General features: G+C 39.3%; 2 protein-coding genes across 6 annotated transcripts; one reads left to right on the forward strand and one right to left on the reverse strand.

Annotated features, from left to right (window-relative positions):
* Positions 1 to 3,225: 3,225 nt before the first annotated feature.
* Positions 3,226 to 18,278, forward strand: LOC306843191 (isocitrate dehydrogenase [NADP], mitochondrial). 2 transcript variants are annotated; one of them, XM_079374506.1, is made up of 11 exons: positions 3,226 to 3,519; positions 12,523 to 12,614; positions 13,429 to 13,594; positions 13,814 to 13,974; positions 14,078 to 14,221; positions 15,719 to 15,855; positions 16,059 to 16,210; positions 16,485 to 16,597; positions 17,409 to 17,506; positions 17,647 to 17,739; positions 17,903 to 18,278. In XM_079374506.1, the coding sequence occupies exons 1-11, from the start codon at positions 3,408 to 3,410 to the stop codon at positions 17,985 to 17,987; spliced, it is 1,353 nt and encodes a 450-aa protein (XP_079230632.1). In that variant the 5' UTR covers positions 3,226 to 3,407; the 3' UTR covers positions 17,988 to 18,278. The 2 variants fall into 2 exon arrangements, with proteins under 2 accessions (XP_079230632.1, XP_079230633.1); XM_079374507.1 differs by lacking the exon at positions 3,226 to 3,519 and adding an exon at positions 3,764 to 4,041.
* A 1,579-nt stretch (positions 18,279 to 19,857) lies between these two features.
* LOC306843190 (uncharacterized protein) lies at positions 19,858 to 25,814 on the reverse strand. Of its 4 annotated transcripts, none has more exons than XR_013781813.1 (5): positions 25,760 to 25,814; positions 22,290 to 23,745; positions 21,353 to 21,544; positions 21,053 to 21,227; positions 19,858 to 20,334 (listed from the first exon to the last, which is right to left on the reverse strand). XR_013781813.1 is itself a non-coding variant. In XM_079374505.1 (5 exons), exons 1-5 carry the CDS (start codon positions 25,802 to 25,804, stop codon positions 20,171 to 20,173), a joined length of 990 nt encoding a protein of 329 aa, XP_079230631.1. In that variant the 5' UTR covers positions 25,805 to 25,812; the 3' UTR covers positions 19,858 to 20,170. The 4 variants fall into 4 exon arrangements, 1 of the variants encoding a protein (XP_079230631.1); XR_013781814.1 differs by having other exon boundaries at positions 22,494 to 23,745; positions 25,760 to 25,812; XR_013781815.1 differs by having other exon boundaries at positions 22,428 to 23,745; positions 25,760 to 25,812.
* Between the last annotated feature and the right edge of the window lie 1,038 nt (positions 25,815 to 26,852).

A 26,852-nucleotide genomic window follows, 5' to 3' on the forward strand; every position in this document is an offset into this window, starting at 1 on the left:
CTGAGTGTGAGTGGGCAGTGGAATCATCCCCATCTCCCACGGCGCAACGTTCATCGCCGGTTGCGGCGGATTCCTCATCGCCGCTGATGGAACATACTTCGCCGTGGGTGGAGGAAGCAGGAGGATTGGCAACGACCCTCCATTGCGGGGAACCAGAACCAGCCACCTCCTCATTTTCGGATGTGGTCCGATCTTCTGTAACGGAACGGGTCGGACACAGAAGGTAAGTGAAATCACAAGGTGTTTATTTACAGGGTGAACAGCAAACAGCAATCGTGCGGATTCTTCGGACTTGGTGAGTGTCAATTCGTGAGGTTAAAGTAATAGGAATGTCAATCACAATCAGTCTCTCTGTCTTGACAGATCCTGGAGATGTGCAGCGGCAGAGACATACGAGGATTCGACCAAGCCACCGGGGACAGACGAGGAGGATGACTGGAAGAGGACAAGGCAGAAGGTGAGTGATGACAGGTAAGTATTAACAGGTATCTATACTCAGCTTGTAGGGGAGTAGAGACGGTCCAGGTAGCAATCCTGAGATCGGAACTTTGCAGTGCTTGTCACGTCACTTCAGGATCGGACGATCTAGTGAGCTGAGGGAAGTGCTTTTATGTGGCTGGTGATAATGAGGTGCCGGTGATGATTGGAAATAAACAGGTGATAGCGATGAGTGACGGGGAAGACGGGCCATTCTGTGACAGTAGGTTAAATCTATTGTATATTTCAGGGGTGTAACAACACAGACATCTCATGAGACAAGACCCTTACCTGCACTAGTTCCTTTTTCCAGATCTAATCCACTGTAGAGTGTAAAGTCGTTGGGAATATTAATAAAGTACATTAAGGGATTGTAGAAGATCCTCTTCCAAAGGTAGGCCTATAGTTTGGGCTCTAAGTATTTGAATGATACTAGGATGCAAACTGCACACGGAAAGCCAGAATGGGTGTTGCAAAAACTAATAAAATCTGATGTCTTCCTGTCATCTTGAACCAAGACCTGTTCAGCGACAGAATTGTCACTCACTAGCTGTAAGCTCTGTTTACTCTGAGTGTTGTGTGTTAAAATCCCTGGATAACCTATGGTATTAGGTTTTTAGCATTTACTATATTTACGTTATGAGTAATTGTTGACTAGCTGCCTCCTTGGTTGTTCTTAGTGCTCCTAAAGCAGTAATTTCCTAAACATAATAACTGCTGTTTATATATTTACACTGTGATGTTCTAAACCACGATAAAGAGATGTTTGTTATGGGTGATAAAATTACTTCACTCAATACAAATAATCTAGCACAGACAACTCACAATACTGGATATGTAACAATACTACAAGAGAACTAAATATAATCACTGTAGGTGTATGACATTTTAGTTTGTTACATAGTAATTATAAACTAAACTGGAAAACTTTCCGTCATCTTCTCCAAAAAATTTAATAATGAGTTCTTACTGACCCCTGGTGGACATACAGTTTTAGCATCTTTCCTCTAAAAGAATAATAAATAAGATGCATAAAATTAAATGATTAGGCCCTATATGGTGATCTAATTGTGACACAGATTTGACATTTGTTCTTTCTATAAAAACTCGCACCTTTGAAACAAAGAATATTGTTGAAATTATTACTTTTGCTAGACTGTCCATTAAACTTTGTACTGTATATTGTCATGGTAAACATATATTAAACTATTTTAATTATCTACAATATTTTAGTAATCCTCTTTAAACTAAAGCGTTCAGAAATGCAAGATGCAAAACAAATTGAATTATATTATACCAACTTACTAACATTACGTCGTTAACTCCACCAGATGGCACTATACAAAATGTATACAATAATAATAATTATTAATATTATTGTTATTTAAACATTATTTAAATTATTATTAAAACATTATTTAAACATATTGTTCACTTAAGGCAGTATATAAACCTAAAATAATCTAAACAAAATATTTTATTATCATTATTACTATAAAATAGTCTGATGAAGACTGTTGTCTCTTTTAGTACATTGTTATTTCTGCCCTAAACTGTCATTATAACCACATGACAGAATGTTCTCATCAGTACCACGCTGTTCTGTTGTTCATAATTATAAGTACAAAGCTGTAATTCAATGCTGGTGAACCAGTTCCAGCTGTGAAAATAATTGGATTTTTTTTTGTTTTGTTTTTGCTTTGACCTATGCAGAGTGAGTACTGTAAGCAGACCAACACTGTAGAGTAAACAGTTCACTGTGAACTACACACGTTTCAGACCTCTGAATGATAACAGAGGTCATGCTGACATGTAGGTCAGTGGAGCAATATTTACATGCTGCATTTTAGTATGACAGCCTAGACTTGATAACATGATAACAAGACAAACTATGGAATTTCCTACTCAATCTGTTTCCTTGTCAAATCATGTGACGTATTTGAGGAATTTAAATTTGAGCTTCCTTTTTATAAGACTTTGAATAGAATAAACTGCGAAATGGTGACATTTGTCACAGAGCCAAAGTACATTGATACTGTCAACATATGATACGTGATACATTAACGATTAGGCCTAAGTTACCTATAACACTTGATTTGATTTGATTTGATCTGATACTGAACACAAAACGTATGATAGTATTTGTCAACAACACTGCTATGTAGTATAAGTTTAAAGGATACAAGCACCTTCAACGACTTTTGCACCTTGACGTGACCTGCAGTAGCTCTACGACGCATGCGCACAATTAGACTACGCACCTCCCATTCTTTCGCCCAGTATGGTAACCCAACCCGTCTAAAATTATAAAACTCATTTGTAAATCGCTTTGGATAAAAGCGTCTGCTAAATGACTAAATAAATAAAATAAGTAAATAAATAAAAAATTAGCGGGGCTGCTCAGCAACCAGACAGCGGAATGTGAAGAGGTTATCTGTCTGGTCTGTGTCGTTTAGAAAGTCTGTTAGCCTACTTATGACAAAATCACAAATAAAACACCACCAATTTTTACATACTGACATTCTATGAAAGTAATTCTGAAATATAACGTATATTCTTATTTATTTTAAAAAAAATATTAAATGAAAACGGGGACGTTAAAAAAAACGGAAATATATAACACCGGACGCCCATGAAGGGTTAACTGAAAACGAAAGGGAACGTGCAAACGGAGCGTTATCAAAAGTCACCAGGTGGAACATCGATGTGTTGCTTATTCAAAGGTGATTGGCCATTCACCGCATCGATGATTTTTAGTCCTGACCTCGTGTAATTGTGACGTCGCACGTCGGCTCCGAGAGGGAGGCGGAGAAGAGCTACGTTTATTGCTGTATGCTCCGATTCATTCGACCCTTCCTTCAACCGGAGAGAAGTCGGGCAGCAGCCTCTAGTATTTTCGGCGAGAAAAAAAAAAACAAAAAAAAACAAACATGGCAGGTTACTTGAAGGTCCTCAGTTCTCTCACTAGGTCTGCGGCCACTCTATCCAAATCCCCCGCCGTTCTTGCTCCAGCGTCTTGCCAGAGTTTGCAACAGAGGAACTGTGAGTTTTTCACTTCCACAATTGTCTGTAGATGTGTCAATACAAAACCGCATTAACCGGCGTTTTGACACCGGCTAATGCTTCTCTGAGACGATATGCTTTTAAATGTAAATTTCCTTTCACCCCTGCCACATAGCTCATGCTTGTATCGATAAACGCCGGTAGCGGACTGTCGTGTTCTTTCATATTTCCGTCTCTTCGCGGGTTTAGCGCCACAGCAGAACGCTATTTTCTCGGTGACGTAGTACGTGCAGCGGGAATCGCGCGCGGCCGTGCAGGCAGAAGTCGCGCTCCTTTGTTCGCCTAAGATGTCTTTAAAAAAAAAAGAGCAACATAAACTATATATTAGCGTAATTTTAACCAAAGATTCAAGATGTCGTTTCTTAAAGGCAAATCCTGTCTTGATAACATCATTGCAAGTTTGAATAATTTGACGGCGTAGTCAGAGAATCGTCTGAGTGTATTTTTGGCTTGTGAATCGCCCGGATGGGCTGCGGAGTGACCGAAAATACTGCTGCAAATGTAATTATAAACATGTAACCGAACAGCTTTGTGATGTAAAGAGTAAAGTATGTATTCGGTAACCAGTTATATGAGTTTTCATGTGGGGTTTTGCTTGTTCTGCGGTATGAAATCGTTTCAAGGTCAGCCGGCCTATTACTATTGACTGAGTGCAGACCGTGGACATTAACATGTAAATAACCAACAAGCACTTTATCTGTTTTAAACATGATATTTGACTGCTACACCATAGCATATTATTTTCACCCTGGTTTTATATGACCTATTTGTTATGGAGGCTGCATTGATTTAAAGTCCTGTTTGATGCAGTAACTGAACTAACGTTTGGGCTTACTGATAGATTGTAGCCTATCTTCTGAAACATGCCATCTTGGGGTGAAACAAAGGACAACTGAAGGGCAGAACTTTACGCACAACTGTGAATGAATTAGTGTCATGTCCTGACAGACACTAGCTGTCCTTCTGTGTTAGGTAATCAGTTGTCATGGAGGATTGTCCAAATGTTGGTGGTTTAATTGGCATACACCATCCCTCATGTCCTCAGGGTCACCTTTGCACTTTACTCTGAATGGGTTAGTCCTAATTAACACCAGTAGTCATGCATCACATCCAAATGATTGCATGTGATGATAGAACCAACCCTTTTTCACTTGAAGAATACCACATTAAAACTTTGTATAGTTTATTAGAAGGCGTGAGACTTTGGCACTGAACGGTTCTGTTAGTATGCCTCATTCACTAAGGAGTTTTGGGTGATTATGGGTCTTTCATTGAGCTTTGATTATAAGTGACGTGTCAGCCTCAGTTTATGCAATGCATAGCGGTCTTGTAACAAGATGTATTGCATTTCAGATTGGTTTATTAACATCAGTTCAGGCACAATGCCAAACACACTTGCATGTTCTCTCTCATTAAAGTCACAAGGTTGGATTTGACTTTTGCCAAGAGGTTTTATGGGTTGTAAGGAGAGCCTAGAAGCCCACAGTACTCATTTATTAACCTCTGTGATATTTTCTGAAGCTTATTAGATCTTATTGATCCCTGAATATATAATTTCTAAATAAAATATGATATGTAATTTTTTGCAGTATCGAGTTATTTTCCACTATTAAGAGAAGCATCTGAACATATGTTTTTTGTTTTGTCAACCCAGCTGGCTAGTTGTTTTTGTTTTTAGTTCCTCTGTGGTACAGCATATTCATAAAATGTCTAATTTAAGACGCTTTCTCTCTGGGTCACTCTTGAGCTGCACTCTTGCACTCTTGTAGGTCGTCAGTAGGAAAGAGCATAGGAATATTTGATTGATTTGTGAGGACTCCGTGTGAACGAACTCACCTCATGGATTTTTTTTTTTTTTACTACTGAACAAGTGTGGAGCACAAGTGTAGACTTATATTTGCTAATGTCCTTGACAACTGAAAATCAGAGGGTCATGTGCGAGTGATTGCTTGCTATGTGATATGCTAACCACATGCTTTGTGTAGAGGCTTAGGTACACGTGGGTTGACTTGGCCTTTTCCTTTAGTTATAAGGTTTAAAAATAATAGTTTGCAAACAGTTTTTGTAAAGATCATTTATAGAAATATGGAGATAAATATAGAACTGTTAATAAAATTCAGAAATGTGTTGCAAGTAATTGTTGTTGAATGGCAAATAAGTCGGAAGTAATTCATGAAAGTTTAATAAAAAAAAAAAAAAAAAATTTAAATTCTAGTCAGTTTTATTGTCGTTTTTATCCTACATTGGAGGCACAGAAATGAAATACCATGGAGCTATGGTGCAAAACACGTAACAAGATATTAAATACTTTTTAACTATATACTACCGCTAAAACTGTATGCTTGATCACAAATTATTTTAATTTAGCTAAAAAATTGCACTAAAAGTAAATGGTAGTTTAGAAGCTACTATTTGTATTTAAACACATTTAGAAAAGGCTCCTAAAATAGGTAATGTGGCACCAGCTGGATTCTAGTGAAGTGCCAGAGTATCATCCATTGTACAGAAGTGTAGGAGTAAAGTGGCAGTGTGCTATTTTATGCTCAATACATGTGAAGCATGTTATTTTATCACATCCAATTGCCAGTAAGAATAACTCAAGTCCACTGGATTGTAGGTCACGATCTTGTTCAGCATTCTTTGCAGATTCTATTTCCCATTGGATGAGATTTCGCAAAAATTCAGAGGAAATGCGAGCCATCTGCAGTCCATCATGGCATGTTAGTTCATGCTGCTGCTCAGTATAAATGTATTGTTCATTAGAGGATTATTCACTGTGCAGATTGCTGCAGTGTTGTTGGAAACAGGGCATTGAAGCATGCTTACATAATCCTGCCCATATACTCCTCCTCCCTCTTTAGCACGCTGTCCCAGTGCTTATGGCTAGTGAGAGGATTCTTTTCCCCAGGATTCTCTGTTTATGTAATTTCTGTTTATGAACCCAGTCAGGTTTCAAGCAAAAGGCCTTACCCATAATGCACTTTTGGTTGACACAGCTGTGATGAGCAGTAACTCTATCTGAAAGATGTTTTTTTTCTGGCCCTTCTGTAGCTTAGTGGTGGTGTTTGGGTGGATGATAACTTGGATTTGCTGAAATGAAATGCTCTCATCTATTAGAAGGCTTTTATATAAGTAAATGTTGCATAAAACATGTAAAATATTTGACATTTTTATTCTGTGTGACTTTATATGTCATGCTGCAATTGAATTTGATTGAAATGTTCAAAAGGTCTGAATTTTGACTTGATGGATGTGACCTGTGGCTGCTGAAATAGATTGAAGATAGGGGTGGGCGATATGGGAAAAATATATCAATTTTTTTTTGAAATATCACGATTTTTTCATGATTCTTTGTCATGTTGGCTTTACTATTTTGGTTTTACAAGTTGTCTGAGCATTACAGCCAAACTAGAAAGACAAAGATGCATGGCAGATATTTAGGCCAAAGTGGGTGAAGATAAAAAATCTTTGTCATTATTTATCTTTCTTATTAAAAAATAACAAAGACACACATTACAAATACACACAATATACAAATAAAACAAAGAGTGCTTTATTTTCAGGTACAATAAGTGTATTTAGCAGAGCATTCAATGAAATTGAATAAACAAGTATAAAAATAAAACAATACAGACTGATTCCTAAAGCAACTGTATTAAAGTTTTTCAGTCAAGAATAGTGAGTGATTTTTCTCTTTGCGTTTTGTTGTTTTGTTAACGTTAAATGAATAGTTCCCCCAAAAATAAATATTCTGTCATCTGTCTGTCAATTCTGTCATAATGTTTTATTTTTATACCATAATTTACTCAAAAAGTTGTTTTAAACCTGAATGAGTTTCTTTCTTCTGCTGAACATAAATGCTATTTTGAAGAAGGTGGAAAACCAAACAGCTGCTGGTCCTCAGTGACTTCCATAGGATTTGTCTTTCCTGCTATCAAAGTCAATGTGGACCAGCAACTGTTTGGTTACCCTCATTCTTCAAAATATCTTATTCTGGGTTCAGCACAAGAAATTAATAGAGTTTTGGGACAACGTGAGTGAGTAAATAATGACAGAAATGTAATTTTAGGGTGAACTATCCCTTTAATGACAGTCGATAGCATGTTTAGTGTCCTGTCTCTTTAAGAGCTGCACGCATCTAATATACAGGCACGCATCCGTTTCTCTCTTAACTATTCACTTTTATTTTAGAGATAACTAACTGAGTCTGTATGTAAACCTTGTGTTTTGACAGTATTAGTGCAAAAGATAAGTTAGTTGAGTAATCAGGCGCTGTTAGACAGGCTTTTTAGTGCGCGTGCTTCAGGTGTGTGCGCGCACGTCAGACCAGCGCGCGAATTAAACCATTTAACCAGCAAGGCTTGTGTGCAAATAATGTACTTTTGCGATCGCGAATAAGTGCAGTGTCCTGTCAGAGTAACTCTACTGCTGTATGTCCTGTTGTACAGTAAATAGAGACGGAGGCGCCAGAACTGTATCTGACATAATGTGCGATGTAGCACGATACTACGATATTTCTTCAAAAGCAGATCGTGGAGACATTTTTATCGTCCACGATCAAAAATCGTCATATCGCAGTGGCTGAAGATGTAGTTTATAGAGTGTTACATCAGTGAAGTATGGTAAATGTGTTACTCACAATGCTTATAAAGGTGATTATGCCATGCTTTATTGGCAGCATTTTGTCTTTTATGAACTTTCACTGTTTTTGACAGCATTGCTGACTCTTTAGATGGAGTGGCTCTCTAGCAGGAGCAGGAACTTGGTAAGTGGAACAAAGTCACTTGATTCCCTCCACGGCTCCCCCTCCTTCCTCTACTTTGTCCCCACTGAAAGAGGAGGAGAGTGAGATGACCTTTACTTACTTGCTTTAGTGGAAAGCAGTGGCATAAAAAGGTGTTCAAAACACTGAAGGTAGACATTTAATTCATGAAATGGAGTGGGCGGTATGAGTAATTTTATATCTTTATTCCCTCATGCTTTGGAAACGCTCTAGGTAAAGTGGTGTTTTGGACAATAACAGCATAAATCCTTATCAGTTTGTGATGACTTTGCATTGATAACGGGCAACACAACCTATAATAAAACCAAAAAAACTACTGAATTCAGGAAATAGAAAAATATGAACTAAGAATTATTTGTAAAGCATATCTAAATGGTGTTCTAATTGGTCTGTTATCTATTAACCTTAATTGACGATCAGCCAGTAAAGCTATAAAAGTGGGCTGACCCAAAAATGTTTAAAAATGAAACCTGAGCCAGTTTAATCCAGTAATCGGGCATTACAGCTGCCAAAGGCAGCACGTCTGGTTGTCAGATGTTTAGATTGCCATTATTATGCAATCAAGTAGAAAATAATTTTTGCAGTTCTTCAATGATAATTGTCCAAAACCCAAAACTTTGCCTAGGGTGTTTTTGAAGTTTCAAAGGGCACTACATATGTGAAATAACCATGTGCTAATGTTTTTTTTTTCTTTGTAACTTGAGTTGAGATGGTGTATACTGTTCTACTGTCAAGCTCTAACAGGAAGTAATAAAAACCACAGTGCAAACTGTGCAGCAAATACAAATATCAAGATATTATAGGTCACAGGATGGTCAATGGACCAATTTTTCATGCATATTTTCATGTAGAGGGCTGCACTGCAAATCTCACGGGAGCGGGTGGTTTTACCTTTGCTGCGGGTGGGAGTGGGCGGTCAGAAAATTTTGCGGGAGGCCCGTGGGGAACAGTGGGATTTGGCATGTAATAGAAATGGAGTCAACGCATTAAGTTGAAAAAAAATTCAAGCGACTGTTTACTTGAAAAATGGGAAAGAGTTAAACTTTGTAAGTTGCGATGAATGTGCTTAAGTGTTCGTTTACAACAGACATAAATCTGCCATCTCTGCCCTGAGGCGACGTACTATTTTCGAAGTTCTATGTGTTTATTTAAGTTAAAGTTATATATTGTGCTTTGGTTTATTTACTTAAACCTGTTTATTAACAGCTAAACTGTTTGTTTAGTTAACCGTTTGGTGCGTGTGTATCATGCAATAGCTACCAGGTGCAGGTTTAACAAAACAGTCCCAGGGCTCTATTTTCATGTTTACACTACTGTTCAAAAGTTTGGGATTAGTAGTTTTTTAAAAAGTTTAAAAGAAGTCTCTTATGCTCACAGAGTCTGTATTTATTTGATACAAACAAACAAAAAAAATGTTAAACTGTAATGTTGAGAAATATTATTCAAAATTAGCATTTCTATTTTAATATAAGTATGAACATTATAAGAAGAATGTATTATCAGTGTCATGATCCTTCAGAAATCATTCTAATATGCTGATTTGGTGCTCAAGAATGGTTTCTTTTTACTGTTAAAAACAGTTGATGCTTACTATTTTGTGGAAACGGTGATACATTTTTCAGAATTTTATGAAGAATAGAAAGTTCAAAAGCATTTATTTAAAACAGAAAATGTTTGTCAATGGAAAAACGTTTGTCATGTTTGATCTATTTAATCCAACCTCGCTGAATAAGTGTTCGAAATCTTACTGATATCACATTTTTGAACGGTAGTGTATGACGTGGTCAGATGATAATCTTAAGAATAGCCTTGTATTACAAAAGTGGTTTAGCCAAGATTATAGAGAGCAATGTAACACACACTGTAATGTCACTGTTTTATGTATGGCTATGATCATGCACAGAGACAATGTTAAAAAGATGCATGCAACAAACCTTTTTTTTTTTTATGAAAGACTATATCTGTAGACCCAGATATCATTTTGGCACAGATAGATGGATGCAGTGGCATAGAGCAGCTGTTTTATTTTTATGTCTGTGATTATTATGCACTTTACATGTGTAGTTTACACACAAGCTCTTTAATCCAGAATACTGATATTTAGCAGCATAAAAGTTGTCAGTGTCAGCATAAAATTACATTTTATTGGTAGTGACATCAGGGCTCGCAAAATCGGGCACCTGAGCAAAAGCATTCTTTATGCCAAACCCGTACAGCTTGCACACAAAAAAGTGTGTAACTTAACTTTAATGTGCTATTTATATTTGATTTGACCCTTGATGTAACTAAATGATGTGTATTTTAGGTTACCTGAGAAAACATTTTTACTGTAAAATACATTGCAGTTCAAATATTTGTTTTATGCTCATCAAGGCTGTATCTATTTGATAAAAAATACTGAATATTATTTCACAAAATAATATTGTGAAATATTATTGCAATTTAAAATAAACTTTCTATTTTAATATACTTTAAAATTTTATTAATTCCTGTGAAGCAAAGCAGTATTTTCAGTCACATGAGCCTTTAGAAGTCATTCTAATATGCTGATTTTTAATAAATATTGGAAACAGTTGTACTGCTTTATATATATATATATATATATATATATATATATATATATATATATATATATATATATATATATATATATATATATATATATATATATATATATATATATATACTGTATTTTTTGGGACCTGTGATTATTTTTTTCAAATAAAAAGTTAAAAAGAACAGCGTTTAGTGAAAATAGAGTCAAAAACTATTCAAAAGTTTGGGGTCAGAAATGTTTTTCTTTCTTTTTAAAGATACTTTAAAAAAAAGTGTAAAGAAAGTTAAACTTTTTATTCAGCAAGGATGTGTTAAATGGATAAAATGGATAGTAAAGACTTCTATTGTTAGAAAATATTTCTATTTTGAATAAATGACAAGGTCGATTATTTATCAGGTTTATAATATAGCCCTAACATAATATATTTTCAAAACAACAGAATAGAATGCAAACTGAAGCAAAATTTAAGCTGAGGTCTGTAAGTTAAATATAAAAAGAACGTGAACACATGAATTCTTCTATAGTCGTCTAAACATCGTTATGAAGTAGTTTGTACAATACTCTTGTGTGCGACTGTACATGTCTCAGAGTTTTGTTACCGTTCTTTGCCCATCCTCCACTATTTCCAGCACTTAATCAAGCCACTCTTCTTTAATACATGAGGACGTTTTATTTCACATGTCATTGCGTTTGAGTTCTCTCGTGTTGAGCGCACCGCAACCATTGAAGTATTCAGTTTCTACAGCGACTCGTTTGGTGCATATCGTTCTCTTTCTATGAAACCGGTTCTAACTCTGTCGTGACATCAGCTCTATAGCGGTTTGCCCGAGCATTGCTATTCATTCCCTTTTACTGCGCCATTCAATAAAATGGCTTCCCAACTCATTTTTTGTGTGCTCGAGGCACATTATTTCTTCTGCGCGGCCGCGGTGGAAGAAGAGCGCGGTCGCGCGCGCGCTCAGCTTAGAGGGAACACTGTGTGGGAGCCCTGTATTTAAGGTAGTGATGCATTTTGGTAGCCTGACTGGAAAATGCAATAGCCCCGGGACGTCGGGCTAGCGATTTTGCGAGCCCTGGACATTAATGAATGTTTTTGTGCATCCAGAACTCAGAACGCCTACTAGCGACCACTCATTAGTGGCTAGTGGTGTGACTGGGGCTTTATGTCTTTATTACCCTCCTCTTTGAGGAACCACTAATTTCCGGTTGTCTCACGAGTGGGAAGAAACAATCCCTAATTAAGTCGTGGCCTAATGGTTAGAGAGACGGACTTGTAATCCGAAGGTTGCGGGTTCGAGTCTCCGGCCGGCAGGAATTGTAGGTGGGGGGAGTGAATGTCCAGCGCTCTCTCCACCCTCAATACCACGACTGAGGTGCCCTTGAGCAAGGCACCGAACCCCCAACTGCTCCCCGGGCGCTGCAACATAAAATGGCTGCCCACTGCTCCGGGTGTATGTTCACGGTGTGTGTGTGTTCACTGCTGTGTGTGTGCACGTTGGATGGGTTAAATGCAGAGCACGAATTCCGAGTATGGGTCACCATACGTGGCTGAATGTCACTTCACTTCACTTCACTTCACTTCACTTCACTTCAAAAAAAAAAAACAGGCTGATCGAAAGATTGTTTTTGTTTTATTTGACAGATGCCGATAAACGTATCAAGGTGGCAAAGCCGGTGGTGGAGATGGACGGAGATGAGATGACCAGGATCATCTGGGAGTTCATTAAAGAAAAGGTGCTTAAACGCCAAGCTTGTGAGTGAGTGAGAGAATGAGGGGGAGGGAAGCAGTGTCTGTCTAGTCTATTTTTAAAACGGTGACATACACACACACACACACACAGTCACCAAGAGGAACAGAATGCGGGAGGGAAAGATGAAGAGGGCAAAGGAAAGAAAGAAACAGGAGAGTGAGAAGCCTAGACAGGCACAGACAGAACGAAAATTGGGTTAGACAAGAGTAGAAAGACCAAAGGAAATGGAAATTGGAAAGGGAATGTGACAGCGTCTCTTGGGAGAATTAAACAGACGAGGAGAGAGTGGAGGAGTGATTAGTGTGTTATGCAGATCCCCTTTTCTAAAAGACATTGTGATAGGTTTACTGGAAGAGTGTTTACCCGTGAAGACCAGGAGATTACGGCCGCATCACGCAGAGGCAGGGCCAGGGCCAGTGTTGAGGTCATTCTCACTGACTTGCCGTCTGCCTCCTGAGAGAGACGGCAGATGGTGATGGTGACGTTCAACAAGCTGAAATTATTCTGCGGAGAATCAGAATGGGATCATTATTTATAGCCAGAAAAACAATGCCATTAATCCAGAGATTATTATAACTACGGTGCTTGGGTTCAATCAGAATTGAAATGATCACTCGTGGTGTAATTTTATAGGGGGAGTGTGAAATTTATGCGGTAGATGTAGGAGCAAGTATTTTTGAAAAATTACATCACCCTTTTAGGATAAAATAAAATCACCAAATGACTTGCTTTACTGTATTTAATCTGTGTTTTTTGAGTGACTGTTTACACCTTTAACATAAAATTGTTGTGTGCAGCTCATTCTGAGCAATGTGGATGTGGAGCTGAAGTACTTTGACCTGGGTCTTCCTTACCGTGACCAGACTGATGACCAAGTCACAATTGACTCTGCTTTAGCTACCCAGAAATACAATGTTGCTGTGAAATGCGCCACCATTACACCTGACGAAGCTAGGGTCGAAGGTATGGCGCACCTCAGCAGCGCTTTCACTTGATATTTGCTCTAATGACAGATCAATGTATTGCCATGCTGTACAATTTGCCCAGTTTGACATTATCAACATCAGCTGATAACTGATCTAGTTTGTATCAGCTTTTCTTCTAGTAGATGTATTTTTGTTTTGTTTTGCATATATATAATTATACATTTTGTTAATCTTTGTCATCAATTACACATGACAGAGTTCAAGCTGAAGAAAATGTGGAAGAGCCCTAACGGAACCATCAGGAACATTCTGGGCGGCACTGTCTTCCGTGAGCCAATCGTCTGCAAGAACATTCCTAGACTTGTTCCGGGCTGGACACAGCCCATCACCATTGGCAGACATGCATACGGTGACCAGGTCTGCTTTTTTGGATGATCTGGGTGGTCTTGAATTATGAATTTATTTTTTTCCCAGTGTGTTCTTATTCCCACTGAACTGCAATCATCTTGTTGATTTGCAGTATAAAGCAACAGACTTTGTTGTGAGCCAACCAGGCAAATTCAAAATGGTCTTCTCTCCAGCCGATGGAAGCAAAGCGAAGGAGTGGGAGGTGTTCGATTTCCCTGGTGGTGGCTGTGGAATGGGAATGTATAATACTGACGAGGTCAGTGCACATATGCATATGTTTTTTTGGGGGGTTTTTTTTAAACACTGAAGGAGCATCAAGGTATCATAAACAATCTGTGAAAATAACTAACTCTTTTCTTACAATTGGTACCCACAGTCATGCAAAAAATTGGAAAAATTGCATTTTAAAAGTATACAGTGGTGGCCAAAATTATTAGAACATTAGTATTTTGACCAGCTAAAAATGGGTTTAAGGCAGTTATTTCTGTCTTTTGCTGTAGTGTGTCTGTAGGAAATATCAGTTTACATTTCCAAACATTTATTTTGCCATTAATGATCAGTGAGATCTTTGTTTGTACAAGGAGTCTAACAGTCAGTGCTTCACACAGAGATCTGATCTCATCATCAACCAGTCTGTCTGGAATGACATGAAGAAACAGAACAAATTGAGACAAGACTAAATCCAGAAGAACTGTGGCAATGTCTCTAAGATGCTTTAAAAAATCTGCAAAGCTACATGAAAAACTATCTGCAAGTGCACCTAGGGCAAAAGCTGCTTTAAACACAAAGGATGGTCACACCAAATGTTGATTCAATTTAGTTAATTGATAAAGAAAATCTATTTATGACATTATTTTTGACGTTTTGCAGCATTTAAAGTGCTTAACTTTTAACAGTACTGTAGCTTTGCAAGGTAGGTTTCTTGAAGCATCTTGGAGACGTTGCCACAGTTCAAAATGAATGTTTGGAAATGTAAACGCATTTCTTACTGTAGTGTATTTGGAGTAATTGAAAAAGAATAACGTTTTTTTTTGTTTGTTTTTTTTTTTACTAGATCGGTTCGAAATCATCACGATTCAAATTCATTGGGAACTCTTGACTTTCGCACTTCCTGAATTACAGCATCCAGCGGTGTTGAAGTGTTCATAGCATTGAAATGAATCCAAATGTGAACTTATTTTGAGATATAACATATATTTTGGGACCATCTTAATTTCCACTGAGAAAGAAAATTGGCAAATGGATATGAATTAGAATAGGTGTAAAAATAATACCTTAAATTAGAGTCATTTTTAGACTATCGTGTATTCTGAGTTTGTATAATTAAGGCCTTTTGACTCAAATTCTGTTATGTTCTGCACTTACACCTCTGGATGGAAGAAGTCTAGATAATAGATGACCTCCCTCAGCTTGTGTACCTGCAGTGAACTCTGATGTTCTGAGGTCTTTGTTTGTAGTCAGGGGAATGGTCTGTTTGGCTTTACAAAAGATGAGATGTCTGCCTTCAGGCTGCTCCAGAGGTGGTGCTGATAGTGGCCTCTTTTTCCCCTCAAAAGAGATTGACTGAATGAAGTGTCTGTCCATTGTAGGCCGCAAAATTATTTTTTTACACTTCCACTTCACATTTGAAGTGAGTGATTTTTGCTCACCCTTTGGAACCACACAGCCAGCGTTTCCTAGTTGAATTCCCCATTGTGAAAGTGGAACATCTATTTTCCTGCTTGTGTGACATTCTGTCTTTCGTCTCTAACAGTCCATCACTGGCTTCGCTCACAGCTGCTTCCAGTACGCCATTCAGAAGAAATGGCCTCTCTACATGAGCACTAAGAATACCATCCTGAAGGCTTACGATGGCAGATTCAAGGACATTTTCCAGGATATTTTTGAGAAGTGAGACATTGGATTTATCAGTGTCTTTGGCATGTTTATTTACGCACTTCCACCATGTGTTTTCTATGAGCGTGTGTTGCTGTGTAATTATGAGATTAGCGCTTTGAGAATCTGTCACAGTGCTGACATGTGAAACTGTATTTTTCTTCTAAAGTAATTTCAATGCAAAATACTGAACCGTCTTTTTTGTATTCCATGGGTAGAAACTACAAGTCAGAGTTTGACAAGCTGAAGATCTGGTATGAGCACAGGCTCATCGATGACATGGTGGCTCAGGTGCTCAAGTCATCAGGAGCCTTTGTGTGGGCCTGCAAGAACTACGATGGAGATGTACAGTCTGACATCCTTGCTCAGGGTAAATAGCATAGAAAAAACATCTATTCAAAAAATTGTCAGCCTGTTTCATATTGCACCCATGTTCATCCAATTAGAACCATAACTGTTTTATGGCAGCTTTTGGTTTTAGCACTTCAAGTCATAGATTTTTAAGCCGTCATCATGCTCTAGACTGTTTATGATCTAAACATTTTGCTACCAGTTTTTAAAGGCACATGGTGCCCATGAAGCATAAGGGAGGATATTTGAAATAATTTTATACCTGATTAAAGGATGCTGAATATTGTCTGCAGGTTTCGGTTCACTGGGGTTGATGACCTCTGTGCTGGTGTGTCCTGATGGAAAAACCATTGAGGCCGAGGCCGCTCATGGCACAGTAACCAGGCATTATCGTGAGCACCAGAAGGTTTGTTTATTTCAGTTGATTTATTTTGCTATGCATTATATCCTGCATAGCAATTTAGATTTGAGACAGAAATTTGTAAATAGTTTTTCATTTATTATTCAACATAACACATACAAAATGTAAAAATAAATAAAATAAAGCAACCGGAGGTTGCATAACTGGATTTTTAGATGCCTTATGCCATCTTGTGGTGAGAGGAAAAAATGACAGCAGCGTTTGAACAGAAATAATTTTTGTTTCTGGAACACTTGCTATTGTTGCTGCAATTCAGAAATATGATCTCTATAATTAACTTTATTTCTTATAAATGTCAAACAAATTTTATTTGATGTCAATATTGATTGATAATATTACGAAATGTTTCTTGAGCACCAAACCAGCATATTTGAATGATTTCTGAAGGATCATGTGGACTGTCACTCAGGACTGGAGTAATTGCTGCTGAAAATTATTCAGCTTTCAATACTAAAATAGAGTTAAAAAAAAATGTAATTTCAAAATATCTGTTGTAATATTTTTGTCAAAGTAAATGCTGCTATTGTATAATGTTTAGTGTAGTAATTATTATTGTACAATGTACTCCAATTATAATATTTTGTAATTAATACAATTGATTTAAAGTTTTAATATCTAAAATAACCTGCTTTTTATAGATGTAGTCTGAAATTGGGTGCAAATGCCATTTTTTTTTTTTTTTTTTTTTTTTTTTTTTTTTTTTTACTATGCAGTTGCATATGAAATGTCTGCAATGTAGTGCTTGAACTTGCAGCCAAAACAACTATCATAATTGATTTTCAACTTTATTACACAGGGAAGGCCAACTAGCACTAACCCCATTGCCAGTATCTTTGCCTGGACCAGGGGACTGGAACACCGCGGCAAACTTGATGGAAATCCAGACCTGATCAAGTAAGCTCATTTATTACTGCCAGTCATCTGTACTATATGATTAGGATAGGGGAGTTTTATTTCAATGTAGCAGCATTCCTATCATACCGGTAATGTTGAAACGGAAGTGTAACTGTTAATCGTTGTCCATTGCTGTGCAGGTTCTCTCAGACTCTAGAAAGGGTGTGCGTGGAGACTGTGGAGAGCGGCGTGATGACCAAGGATCTGGCTGGCTGCATTCACGGTCTCGCCAAGTAAGTGAGCAAATTATTCCAACTCGGAGCATATAAAAAATTATCCAAGTTTAATGTCTTTGACCTCCATTAAAGGACTAGCCCTAATGATAAAATTGCTGACATCAGTTGTTAAGGTTTTCTTTAGCTAATGTCATTAACATTTGTCTTTGTGTGACCACAGCTGTAAGCTGAATGAGCATTACGTCAACACCACAGACTTCCTGGATGCCATCAAGACAAACCTGGACAAGGCTCTGGGCAAATGAAGGACAACGGGCCCGGACACCACGGAGAGTGTCTGTCTTTTTGTACCTCATTTTTAACTTAAAGGTCATGAATACAACGATGTATGAAGGGAGGAGTAATAAAAACATAGTGATGTTAATAGCTGATCTGTTAGCTAATCCCGCTGATGGGTGATCCCATCTCTTCCCACACCTCCAGGGGTCTATTTTTGTAAGACGAAGTACTGTATGTCAAATACTGTATAAAACCACAAGAGAAAGAAAGTTCAAGGGCCACATGAGAGACCCTCTAATAAATCTCTGGATCCCTGTTCTTGTGTGGTTTATCACAATATACACACACACTCACACTCCACATGTTTAAAGGTAAATAAATGTATTAATTTATAATGTCCATAGCACAACATTTAACATTTATCAACTTCATATTCACATCAGTGTGCAACAAAAGAATTGAAAGCTTATACAAAACTAAAACTCCTGCCTAGTTTAGCGAGAACAGCCCAAAATGCAAGGACACAACCATTTAAAACAATAAGAATGCACCAAATCTTGTGTTACACATTAACATTTTGAGTTGCCTAGCTAGAAGATGGAGAATACATAGTGAATTTCCCCAATCATTCTCTGCTGGGTCTCGAGCCCTGTCACATGTCGGCAGACTGTCGTTCATCACTCCTGAGCTCTGCACAGGAATGATGGATGAGACACTCTCTTGCACATACAAGGGCAGTTCATATTTTTGTCCAGTGTTTTTAGGGCATCCTCGTCAAAATTCAACCAGTATTGGTGACTTTGTGAAAGATGCAGTGCACGTTACAAGGTTTTATGTTCAAGGAGAATAAACTGGATGAGGTTTAGAATAAGGTCATTTAAGCCACCAAAAAAAAAAAAAAAATGCTAGAAATGATCACATTTTAAAAGAGAAACTAATTTAGCCCACATGGTTAGCTAGTACATAGAACACAGAAGAACAGACTGCAAACTAATAAGACATTTCAGAGATTTACGAAGATGAAATATTTAACAGTTTTTTGGCTGACACATGGCTTTGTGAAATATTGAACGCTTAAAGGGACAAATCTTAGTTTGTATTATTACATTCATCAAACTAAAGATGGAAAAAAAATAGATAATTTAGAAGATTCTTGTATTCTAGAGAAGATGGACCAAACAATGCACTTGGGTAAATAATGCAATTATACTCAAATTGAACTAAACCCATGGCTTAGCTTGTGTATATTTTTTAATTTGAAATAAAATCCGTCCATCTGGAACACTGGCAATGTATTTACACTTATGAATGCCAAGAACATTGAACAATAAATACTATTTGCAATAATGTAAAAACAAAAAAAGATATCCAGAAGGTTATACAGTGATCAAATGCCATGGTCTGGCCCATCATTATTTCCAAAGGAAAAAAAAAAACAGGCACTGGAAAAACTGTCCCACAAACTCAATCCACTGTGAGCTACAAACTGCGTATGAAAATGAATCATAACCAAACGTCACAGTATGCTTAAAAACTAAATGCTGGGAAAGTTAACATGTAATGAGAACTATTTGCACTTTGTCAGCTTTGGTTAAGTCCTATAAAGTGGTATCTAACTTGCTGGTCAGTAAAACCAACAAGACTGAAGGGATAGCTCACCTGAAAACGAAAATTGTGTCAACATTTACTCACCCTTATGTTGTTCCTGTATGAATGTCTTTATTCTGTTGAACAAAAACTATTTTTTAAGAATCTTGGTAACCAAGCAGTTGCTGGTAGCCATTGACTTTCATGGGTTACCAGCAACAGTTTGGTTGTCAACATGAAGGTGATTAAATGATGATAAAATATTCATTTCATGACAAAATCTCTTGCCTTGCGGCAGTCATGTCTGTGCATATTGTTTCACTGCACCATTGAATGTGACTTATCAATGATATCCTTCTTAAGAACTGCACTGTGATGGGCAAAAGTGGAACGCTTGTTTAAAAAAAAAAAAAAATAATAATTGGCACCTACACACACAGTCCTTTATTCTTCAGGATGGCCCCTAATGTGAAATGGCATTGTTAAAATGAAGCTTCAGTCTGCTATCACTTTTGTTTCACATAGCCAAAATGGCTTCCAGTGCACATCCACTTCATGATGGCTATTTCCTCACTGGCTCATGTCAGAGCCAAGAGTACCCCCCCGCCCGGTAAACCACATTTTAAGTTGTGTTGTAGCGAGAAGCAACCTTAGTGTAGTTGTAGTAGCTAATTTTGGCGAGTTTTGCCAAATCTTGTGCGTTGTTGCTGGCTAGATTCTCCCTCTCACTGTAATCAAAGCTCTCTTCCTCATAATCTTCCTGACCCTCCGCATCAGGCAGGGCATCTGAGGAAGAAAATGGAGACACACAAATATAAGCCTGGTTAATAGCATAATTAGCTTTCACTTTTTGGTTTTTCAGTATATATGCAACGTGAATTCAGGGGGTTATACTTTATACCAATACATTATCATTTTATAAAATGACATCACTGACAAAGTCTTTGAATTAGTCAAACGTATATCACAAGTCTTGGTATTTTTGTTTACACTTGCAAGATACACTGTCCACACCAAAAGCAAAATTTAATTATTTGTGCGAATAGATTACATAAAAAGTTAATACAAAGATGTAAATAGATGAGAATTCAGGCTGGGTGATGCTTTGCCGCAAACGAGCGATATTTGCCTCAACCGCGTGTTCAGCACAAGTTGAAAAATTTTAACTCGAGCTGAAAACTTGTAAGCCAATCATGTAAGCCAATCAGCGAAGACATTGACATGTCCGGTTGTATCAGAAAATTTATTTTATCACAAGTAATCTAGAACGAGTAACGCGACACAAATATTCACTTTGCTTTTGGTGTGCACATGCCGCCAGACTATCAAACTTTTACTAGCATCAAATTTTACTTCCGTCTTATGAGGCCACAGAGAGCCGGGGTCAAACACTTCTATAAACCTCTAGGCTATACCCGTCTTGACGTTTCTAATTTTCTATAACATTGAGACCAGCAGGAGTCACAAGTAAGTATAATCTGAGGTCAAATTTGCATATTGTTACCTTGTCCTTCAGTTGAGGTGTCCAGGATTCCATGTTTCACCTTCATGTGTCGACTCAAGTTGCCCTTCAAATTGAACTTGCTGGTGCAGTAAGGACACTTGAAGGGTTTGCTACCGGCATGAAGGTGCATGTGACCCAGCAGGTTGTACATTCTGTTGAAGGACTTCCCGCACACCTACAGAAACCAATTCAGGAACTATTAGAGGTCCATGGTGCTCAGCTATATCAGGCAGAAAAATACAGACTGTCTGGAAGACTCCAGCAGGGTTATATTGGCATGGAAGATTTCTTTGTACCCACCTTGCACTTAAAAGGTTTCACAGGCAAGTGGACAATCATGTGAGTTTTAAGCGTCTGCTTCTGAACAAAGGTCTTGAAGCAGACATGGCACTGGAAAGGGCGCACACTAGTATGAATCAGCATATGTCGCTTCAGGTTGGCAGAGAGAGTAAACTCGCGAGAACACACGTCACATTTGTATTCCTTCATACCCTGAGAGAGAAAGACAACAGCAATATATTTAGAGATAATTCCATTGCGACCATCACTTTAAAAGTAACTTTTGTAATTAGCGGTGGACTTTTTTTTTTATTATTCGTTTTTGAGAGCGGGTGGAAAAATGATTTATCGCTGGCATCAGCTGAATGAGAAAAAGGGGTTAGTTGTCATAAGCGCAGCTGAATCCATCAGTAGGGTGCCTGTCTTGCTTGCTCACTAGAATCCATAATACAGACCAACAAATTCACACACACGTTGTATTCACTGTTGTTATCGCAATGCTGCAGGGTAAATATATTTGTGTATGCAGTGCAGTGCGAGCTCTGATGCTCCACCAAGCTAAAACATTAACAAATGAAGAGGGTTAAATATTCTCTCGCCTTAACAATTTGACTATTCAATGAACACTTCTACTGTATCCAGGGAATACTGCCATCCTAACACACACGGAAACACTCTTTTCATTCAAGAATGTGCTAAGAAGAACTACAATGATTCTACAATACATGGCCATAAGTGAGTGGGCTACCCCTTCTGTTTGGACCTTTTAAGTTTCAGTGAGGACAGTTCTAGAGAATTATGTGCCAACTTCCAACTTGGACAGGTAAATAAATACACGGTGGGGTCAATAAATGAATTGTTTACCGAGTCTGATGTGGAAAAACTTGACTGGCCTTCACAAAAATCAGACCTGAATCCCAATAAAATCTGTTGAGATAAATTGGAATGGCAACATCACCTAAGATCAGTGTTTGACCTGCTTGTGTCTGAATGGGATCAAATCCCTGCATGTGTTCCCACATCTAGTAGAAAGCTAGGGATCACCAACTCCCAATTATAAAGCAAATACAGATGCAGTGATCAGGTATCCACTAACTTTTGTCTGTGTAGTTTACCCAACTAACTGTAAACGTGTGTTTGGTCTCATGAGTACGTAGCTCACTAGGGTAGGCAAATCCTCGGCCGCAGAAGCGGCAGCTGTAAGGCTTGACGTCGCTATGCTGCAACATGTGCCGTTTAAGGTGACTAGTCTGGGTAAAGGCCTTCTTGCAGACGGTGCACTTGTGTGGCCGCGTCCCCTGGTGCGTTAGCAGATGCGTCTGAAGATGGCTGGGCTGCTTGAAGAGCTTTCCACAATGCAGACACTCATGTGGTTTGATGCCATTGTGACCAAGGATGTGTGTAACCAAGTTATACTTCGAAGTGTAGGACTTCTCGCACATGCGGCACTTCCAGCGTTTCAGGCCTTCTCCCACATCCACACAGTAGGATTCATCGATTTGCACATTAATATCTAGCCGGTCGATCTGCATCCGTCTACCCAAGGAGTTCTCACCCTCCGTCCACATCATGGCCTGGCCTCCCTCCTCATAGTCTCCCGGCAGGCCCATCTCAGAAGCCTCATATGCTGTCACACTGGATTCATAGTAGCGCCTCATTGCTGGGCTCACATGCTCCTCTGTGGTTTTCAGGTTCAGTGCTCTCTCCTCCACTTCCTCCTCCCCTTCTTCCTGTTCCTCCTCCTTTTCCCGTCCTCCCTCAGAGGACTCCACTAATGCTTTTCCATGCCTCACGGGGCTTTGGTGGGCTTGTGTCTGAGTGTCAGAGTCAACCTGTTGGATGGCTGGCTCCCTCGAGGGCTCAGGGTAGCCTTTGTTACACTGCTCTTCTTTCATTGGCACTCTTTGAGGTGCTAGGTCCAACACTTCTGGCTCATTATCAGGTTGCTGGGGATTCGAGAGATAACATGGGCTAGAGAACTCAGGCCTCTCTCCTTTCACCTGATTCGTTGTGTCTGCAGACCTCTGCGTGGATTCCTCTGGTGCTCCTTCACTCAAGGGCCTCTTGGTCCTCCCACGTGGTCCTGGACGCCTGCGTTCTGCCCCGTAGAGCCCTTCTGGCCTCCTGTTCTCCCTGTGAGGCTCGGATAGATAGTCCCCATTGGCTCCAATTAGCTGATCTGCATATTCATATTCCATGGATTCTGCAGGAGGAGCGGGGCCTTCACGTCCCTCTCCAGTGTAGAAACCGTTTGGGGCAATTGTGGCTCCGAAGATTTCGTTCTGTGATATGAGTCCCAGCACAGCAGCCTGGGCCAGGGACAGGACCACCACCGGGTCAGTCTGAGTGCTGACGTCCACTGCATGCTCCATCACTTTAGAATAGCAGCGAACCAGAGGAACTTCCTGCTCTTCCTGTCAACGGACAAAACAACAGGTCTTAGCAATACTTCATAAAATCAGAATGTGTAAAGTAAATCTGCCATTGCAAGTGTCAATAGAATACAGTCGTAGCAACAAAGTCTGGCTAAGGCTGTCATGGCAACAGTGTCACTACAATAGCAATGAAGTCAGTGCAATAGCATCACATGAGTGTCAGAACAACCAAGTTGACTGATGCGGGGCAACAAATAAGAGCTGTTTAAATAGAGTTTGCTTTAGAAATTAAAAAACGACAGGCAATTTCTGGCAACACGGCAGCAATGTTTTTCTAAAATCGTTGCTTTACCTGACCTTCTTAGTCAAACAGTGAACAGTCTCTTTAAAAAAAAATATGTATATATAATTTTTCTAATTTTCACAGCAGTTAAGCAAGAGATGTAGTCTGACAACGCCTTGCCTCTGTGTCCACCAGAGATTGCTTTAGATAGAAGAGATAAGACAGATCTGTTCGAGCGCCATGCTTCCTTCCTTCACAGTCTTTAAATGAATACGAAGCACAAAGAGTGTCTGGGTCCGAGCGGGAAATCTACATCCGTGGACTATCCATTGCATTTCCTGTGAGGTCAAGTGCTGCCACTGCTGACTATGAAAAGGTTGGACAGTGAAGCTTAAGCAGTACCAGCAAGTCTAGTCAATTTGTGGACTTTACACATTGGCTGAACCCAACATATTCCAGTTAGATACAGCACCTATGAAAAAAAATGTTCTTTGAGGCTGATGATTATGTTACTTGCGAATGGATTAATTAAGGGGAACTAGGTTGAACTCTTAGCTCAGGTCACTTTACCATGCCTCAAAATGCTCAAATCACAAGTAAATGTGTGTGTTCTCAGAAAGTCGTTAACACACATTATCACCTCTAACGAGCTGGTACCTTGATTTGTTCTTGGGAAAAAAAGAAAGCTACACAATACGGATTTAAGATTAAGAAAAACAACCATACACAAGGGAAAGAGGGAGGGAGCGACTGACAGCTGTAAAACAGAGAAAGAGAGACAGACAAGCAGAGACAGGGGAAAAAAAAGAGAAGTGGGGGGGGGGGGGGGGGGGGGGCAGAAAGAGAGGGAGCGAGAAATGAGAAGGGGAACCTGGATGCCCTGATAACCGTGTCATTTATAATTACTGCTTTTAAAGCAGTCAGACAGAGGGAGGGAGAGACTGACAGAAAAAAAAGAGTGAGTGAGTGAGTGAGTGAGTGAGTGAGTGAGTGAGTGAGTGAGTGAGAGAAAAAGGGTGATTGAGGAAGCAAGTGAAAGAAGAGAGGAAGGGAGAATTGGGGGATGAGAGATAGACTGAGTGAGGGAGGGGAGTGAGGACAGAAAGATAAAGAGAGATAAAGAAAGAGTGAGAGGAAAAGAAGAGGGGGAGGGAGGGGCGATGGGGGATGAGAGACCGAAAGAAACTGAGTGAGTGTGTGAGTGAGAGAGAGTACAACAGAGATAAAGAAAGAGGGAGGGGTTGTGGGCAGTGAAAGACTGAAACTAAGAAGGAGACAAAAACAGAGAAAAAAGAAGAGGGTGAGAAATGAAAAAGAAGGAGGGAGGGAATAGGAAAGAAAAGGAGTGTTAAGACAGAAAGACAAATGAAAGAGCCAGTTGGACAAGATAGGAGCTGTGCCTGTATGAGAAGAGCTGAAGTGAATATAAAAATAGATTAAAAAAAAAGAAAGAAACACTAGCTAGTGTAAAGACCAGCACAGAATGAACCTCTGTGTGTGTGTGTGTGTGTGTGTGTGAGTCTGAGAGAAAGAAAACAGGAGAAATATACTGCATTGGAGGCAGAGAGACAACATGAGGCTAGACTGAAAAAGACAGAAATGTTAAAGTATAAATTTCACTCTTGCTGTATTCTGTGAGAGAGAAAAAAGTTATTTAATTTGCCCAATTCAAAGTTACAAACTTTAACAAAGCAATTAACCAACAGTTCAAAGTCAATATATCATCACAAGCTGCTTCATGCAGCATGTATGTTTGGGTTGAGCACTCACCACATTACTCCTGGTGTGATGTTTGAGATGTTTCAGGGACCTCATCCTCCAAGAGAAGTGAGAGGAGCAAAAAACCCCAGCTCCTATTTATAGCTGCGAGAGGCAAAGGGGCGGAGCCAAGCTCATCCTCCTCCTACTGTTGCTGTTATCAGAACTGACTGTGCCTGCCTCTCTCACACACATACACACACAAACCTATTTCTTCCATTCTCTTTCTTTCTTTCCGTCTCTCTGCCCTCCCTTCCTCTCACTCCCCCATCTCTTTCTCCTTTCTTTCTTTCTCTTTCGCTCTCTCTCTCGCGCACGCATTCACTATCTCTTTCTCACGCGCACACGGCGTGACCCTTCAACAAACATATTTCGCTCGTACTAACAAAAGCTCACTTCTCAACACATCTTCGCTTTAGAGATGATCGCAAACATGTTTCAAGCCGGCATGTGCGCGCACGCACGCACGCACACACGCGCGCGCACACACACACACACATACACACAGAGTGATCTCTAATCACCGGCGCACTGGAGGTGTGTCTGTCGGTGTCAGACAGACAGTGAGTGAGATATGCTGAAATGTTTCCCTGGAGGAGTTCTACAGGTCTGTTTATTTGCGCATCTCAAATAATTAAGCCGCAAGACGCCCGTGCAATGTCTGAGAGCCAGTGCGCACAAAAAAAGAGTGACAAAAGAAAGAAAAGGAGAAAGAAAAGCAGTTTGGAAAGAGAGGGAGGGAGTGAGACAGACATGGGAGAGAGAGAATAAGAGGAAGAGGGAGGGGGACTGAGACAGAGAGAAAAGGGAAGGGAAGGGGGGGGGGGGGTGAATGGGAGAGAAATAGAAAGAGAGCGACAGAGAGAGAGAAAAGAGGTGGGGGAGGGCGAGAGAAGAAGAGAATGCAGCAAAAAAAGGAGGAAGAGAGGAACTGGGGGAGGGAGAGCAAAGCATAAGAAAAGATGAGGTCAAAGAAAAGAGAGAAAGACAGAAAGAAAGAAAGAGAAGAGGGAGGGAGGTGGGGACTGAAAGAGAGATAGAAAGAGAACGCAGTGAAAGAGAGAGTTTCAGCAGCCTGAGAGAGAGATAGTGAGGAAAAAAAGAA

The sequence above is a fragment of the Barbus barbus genome, assembly GCF_936440315.1.
Source record: "Barbus barbus genome assembly, chromosome: 23".
NCBI classification, from domain to species: Eukaryota; Metazoa; Chordata; class Actinopteri; order Cypriniformes; family Cyprinidae; genus Barbus; species Barbus barbus.

What these genes read in the sequence shown, in the direction of transcription:
- LOC306843191 (XM_079374506.1), top strand. Translation starts at nt 3,408, where the DNA reads ATGGCAGGTTACTTGAAGGTCCTCAGTTCTCTCACTAGGTCTGCGGCC. An exon ending in ATTATCGTGAGCACCAGAAG is followed by an intron (nt 16,598 to 17,408) that starts GTTTGTTTATTT and finishes TTTATTACACAG; the next exon opens with GGAAGGCCAACTAGCACTAA. An exon ending in GGAAATCCAGACCTGATCAA is followed by an intron (nt 17,507 to 17,646) that starts GTAAGCTCATTT and finishes ATTGCTGTGCAG; the next exon opens with GTTCTCTCAGACTCTAGAAA.
- LOC306843190 (XM_079374505.1), bottom strand. Translation starts at nt 25,804, where the DNA reads ATGAGGTCCCTGAAACATCTCAAACATCACACCAGGAGTAATGTG. An exon ending in ATCACACCAGGAGTAATGTG is followed by an intron (nt 23,746 to 25,759) that starts GTGAGTGCTCAA and finishes GTCCGTTGACAG; the next exon opens with GAAGAGCAGGAAGTTCCTCT. An exon ending in TGAAACCTTTTAAGTGCAAG is followed by an intron (nt 21,228 to 21,352) that starts GTGGGTACAAAG and finishes TGGTTTCTGTAG; the next exon opens with GTGTGCGGGAAGTCCTTCAA.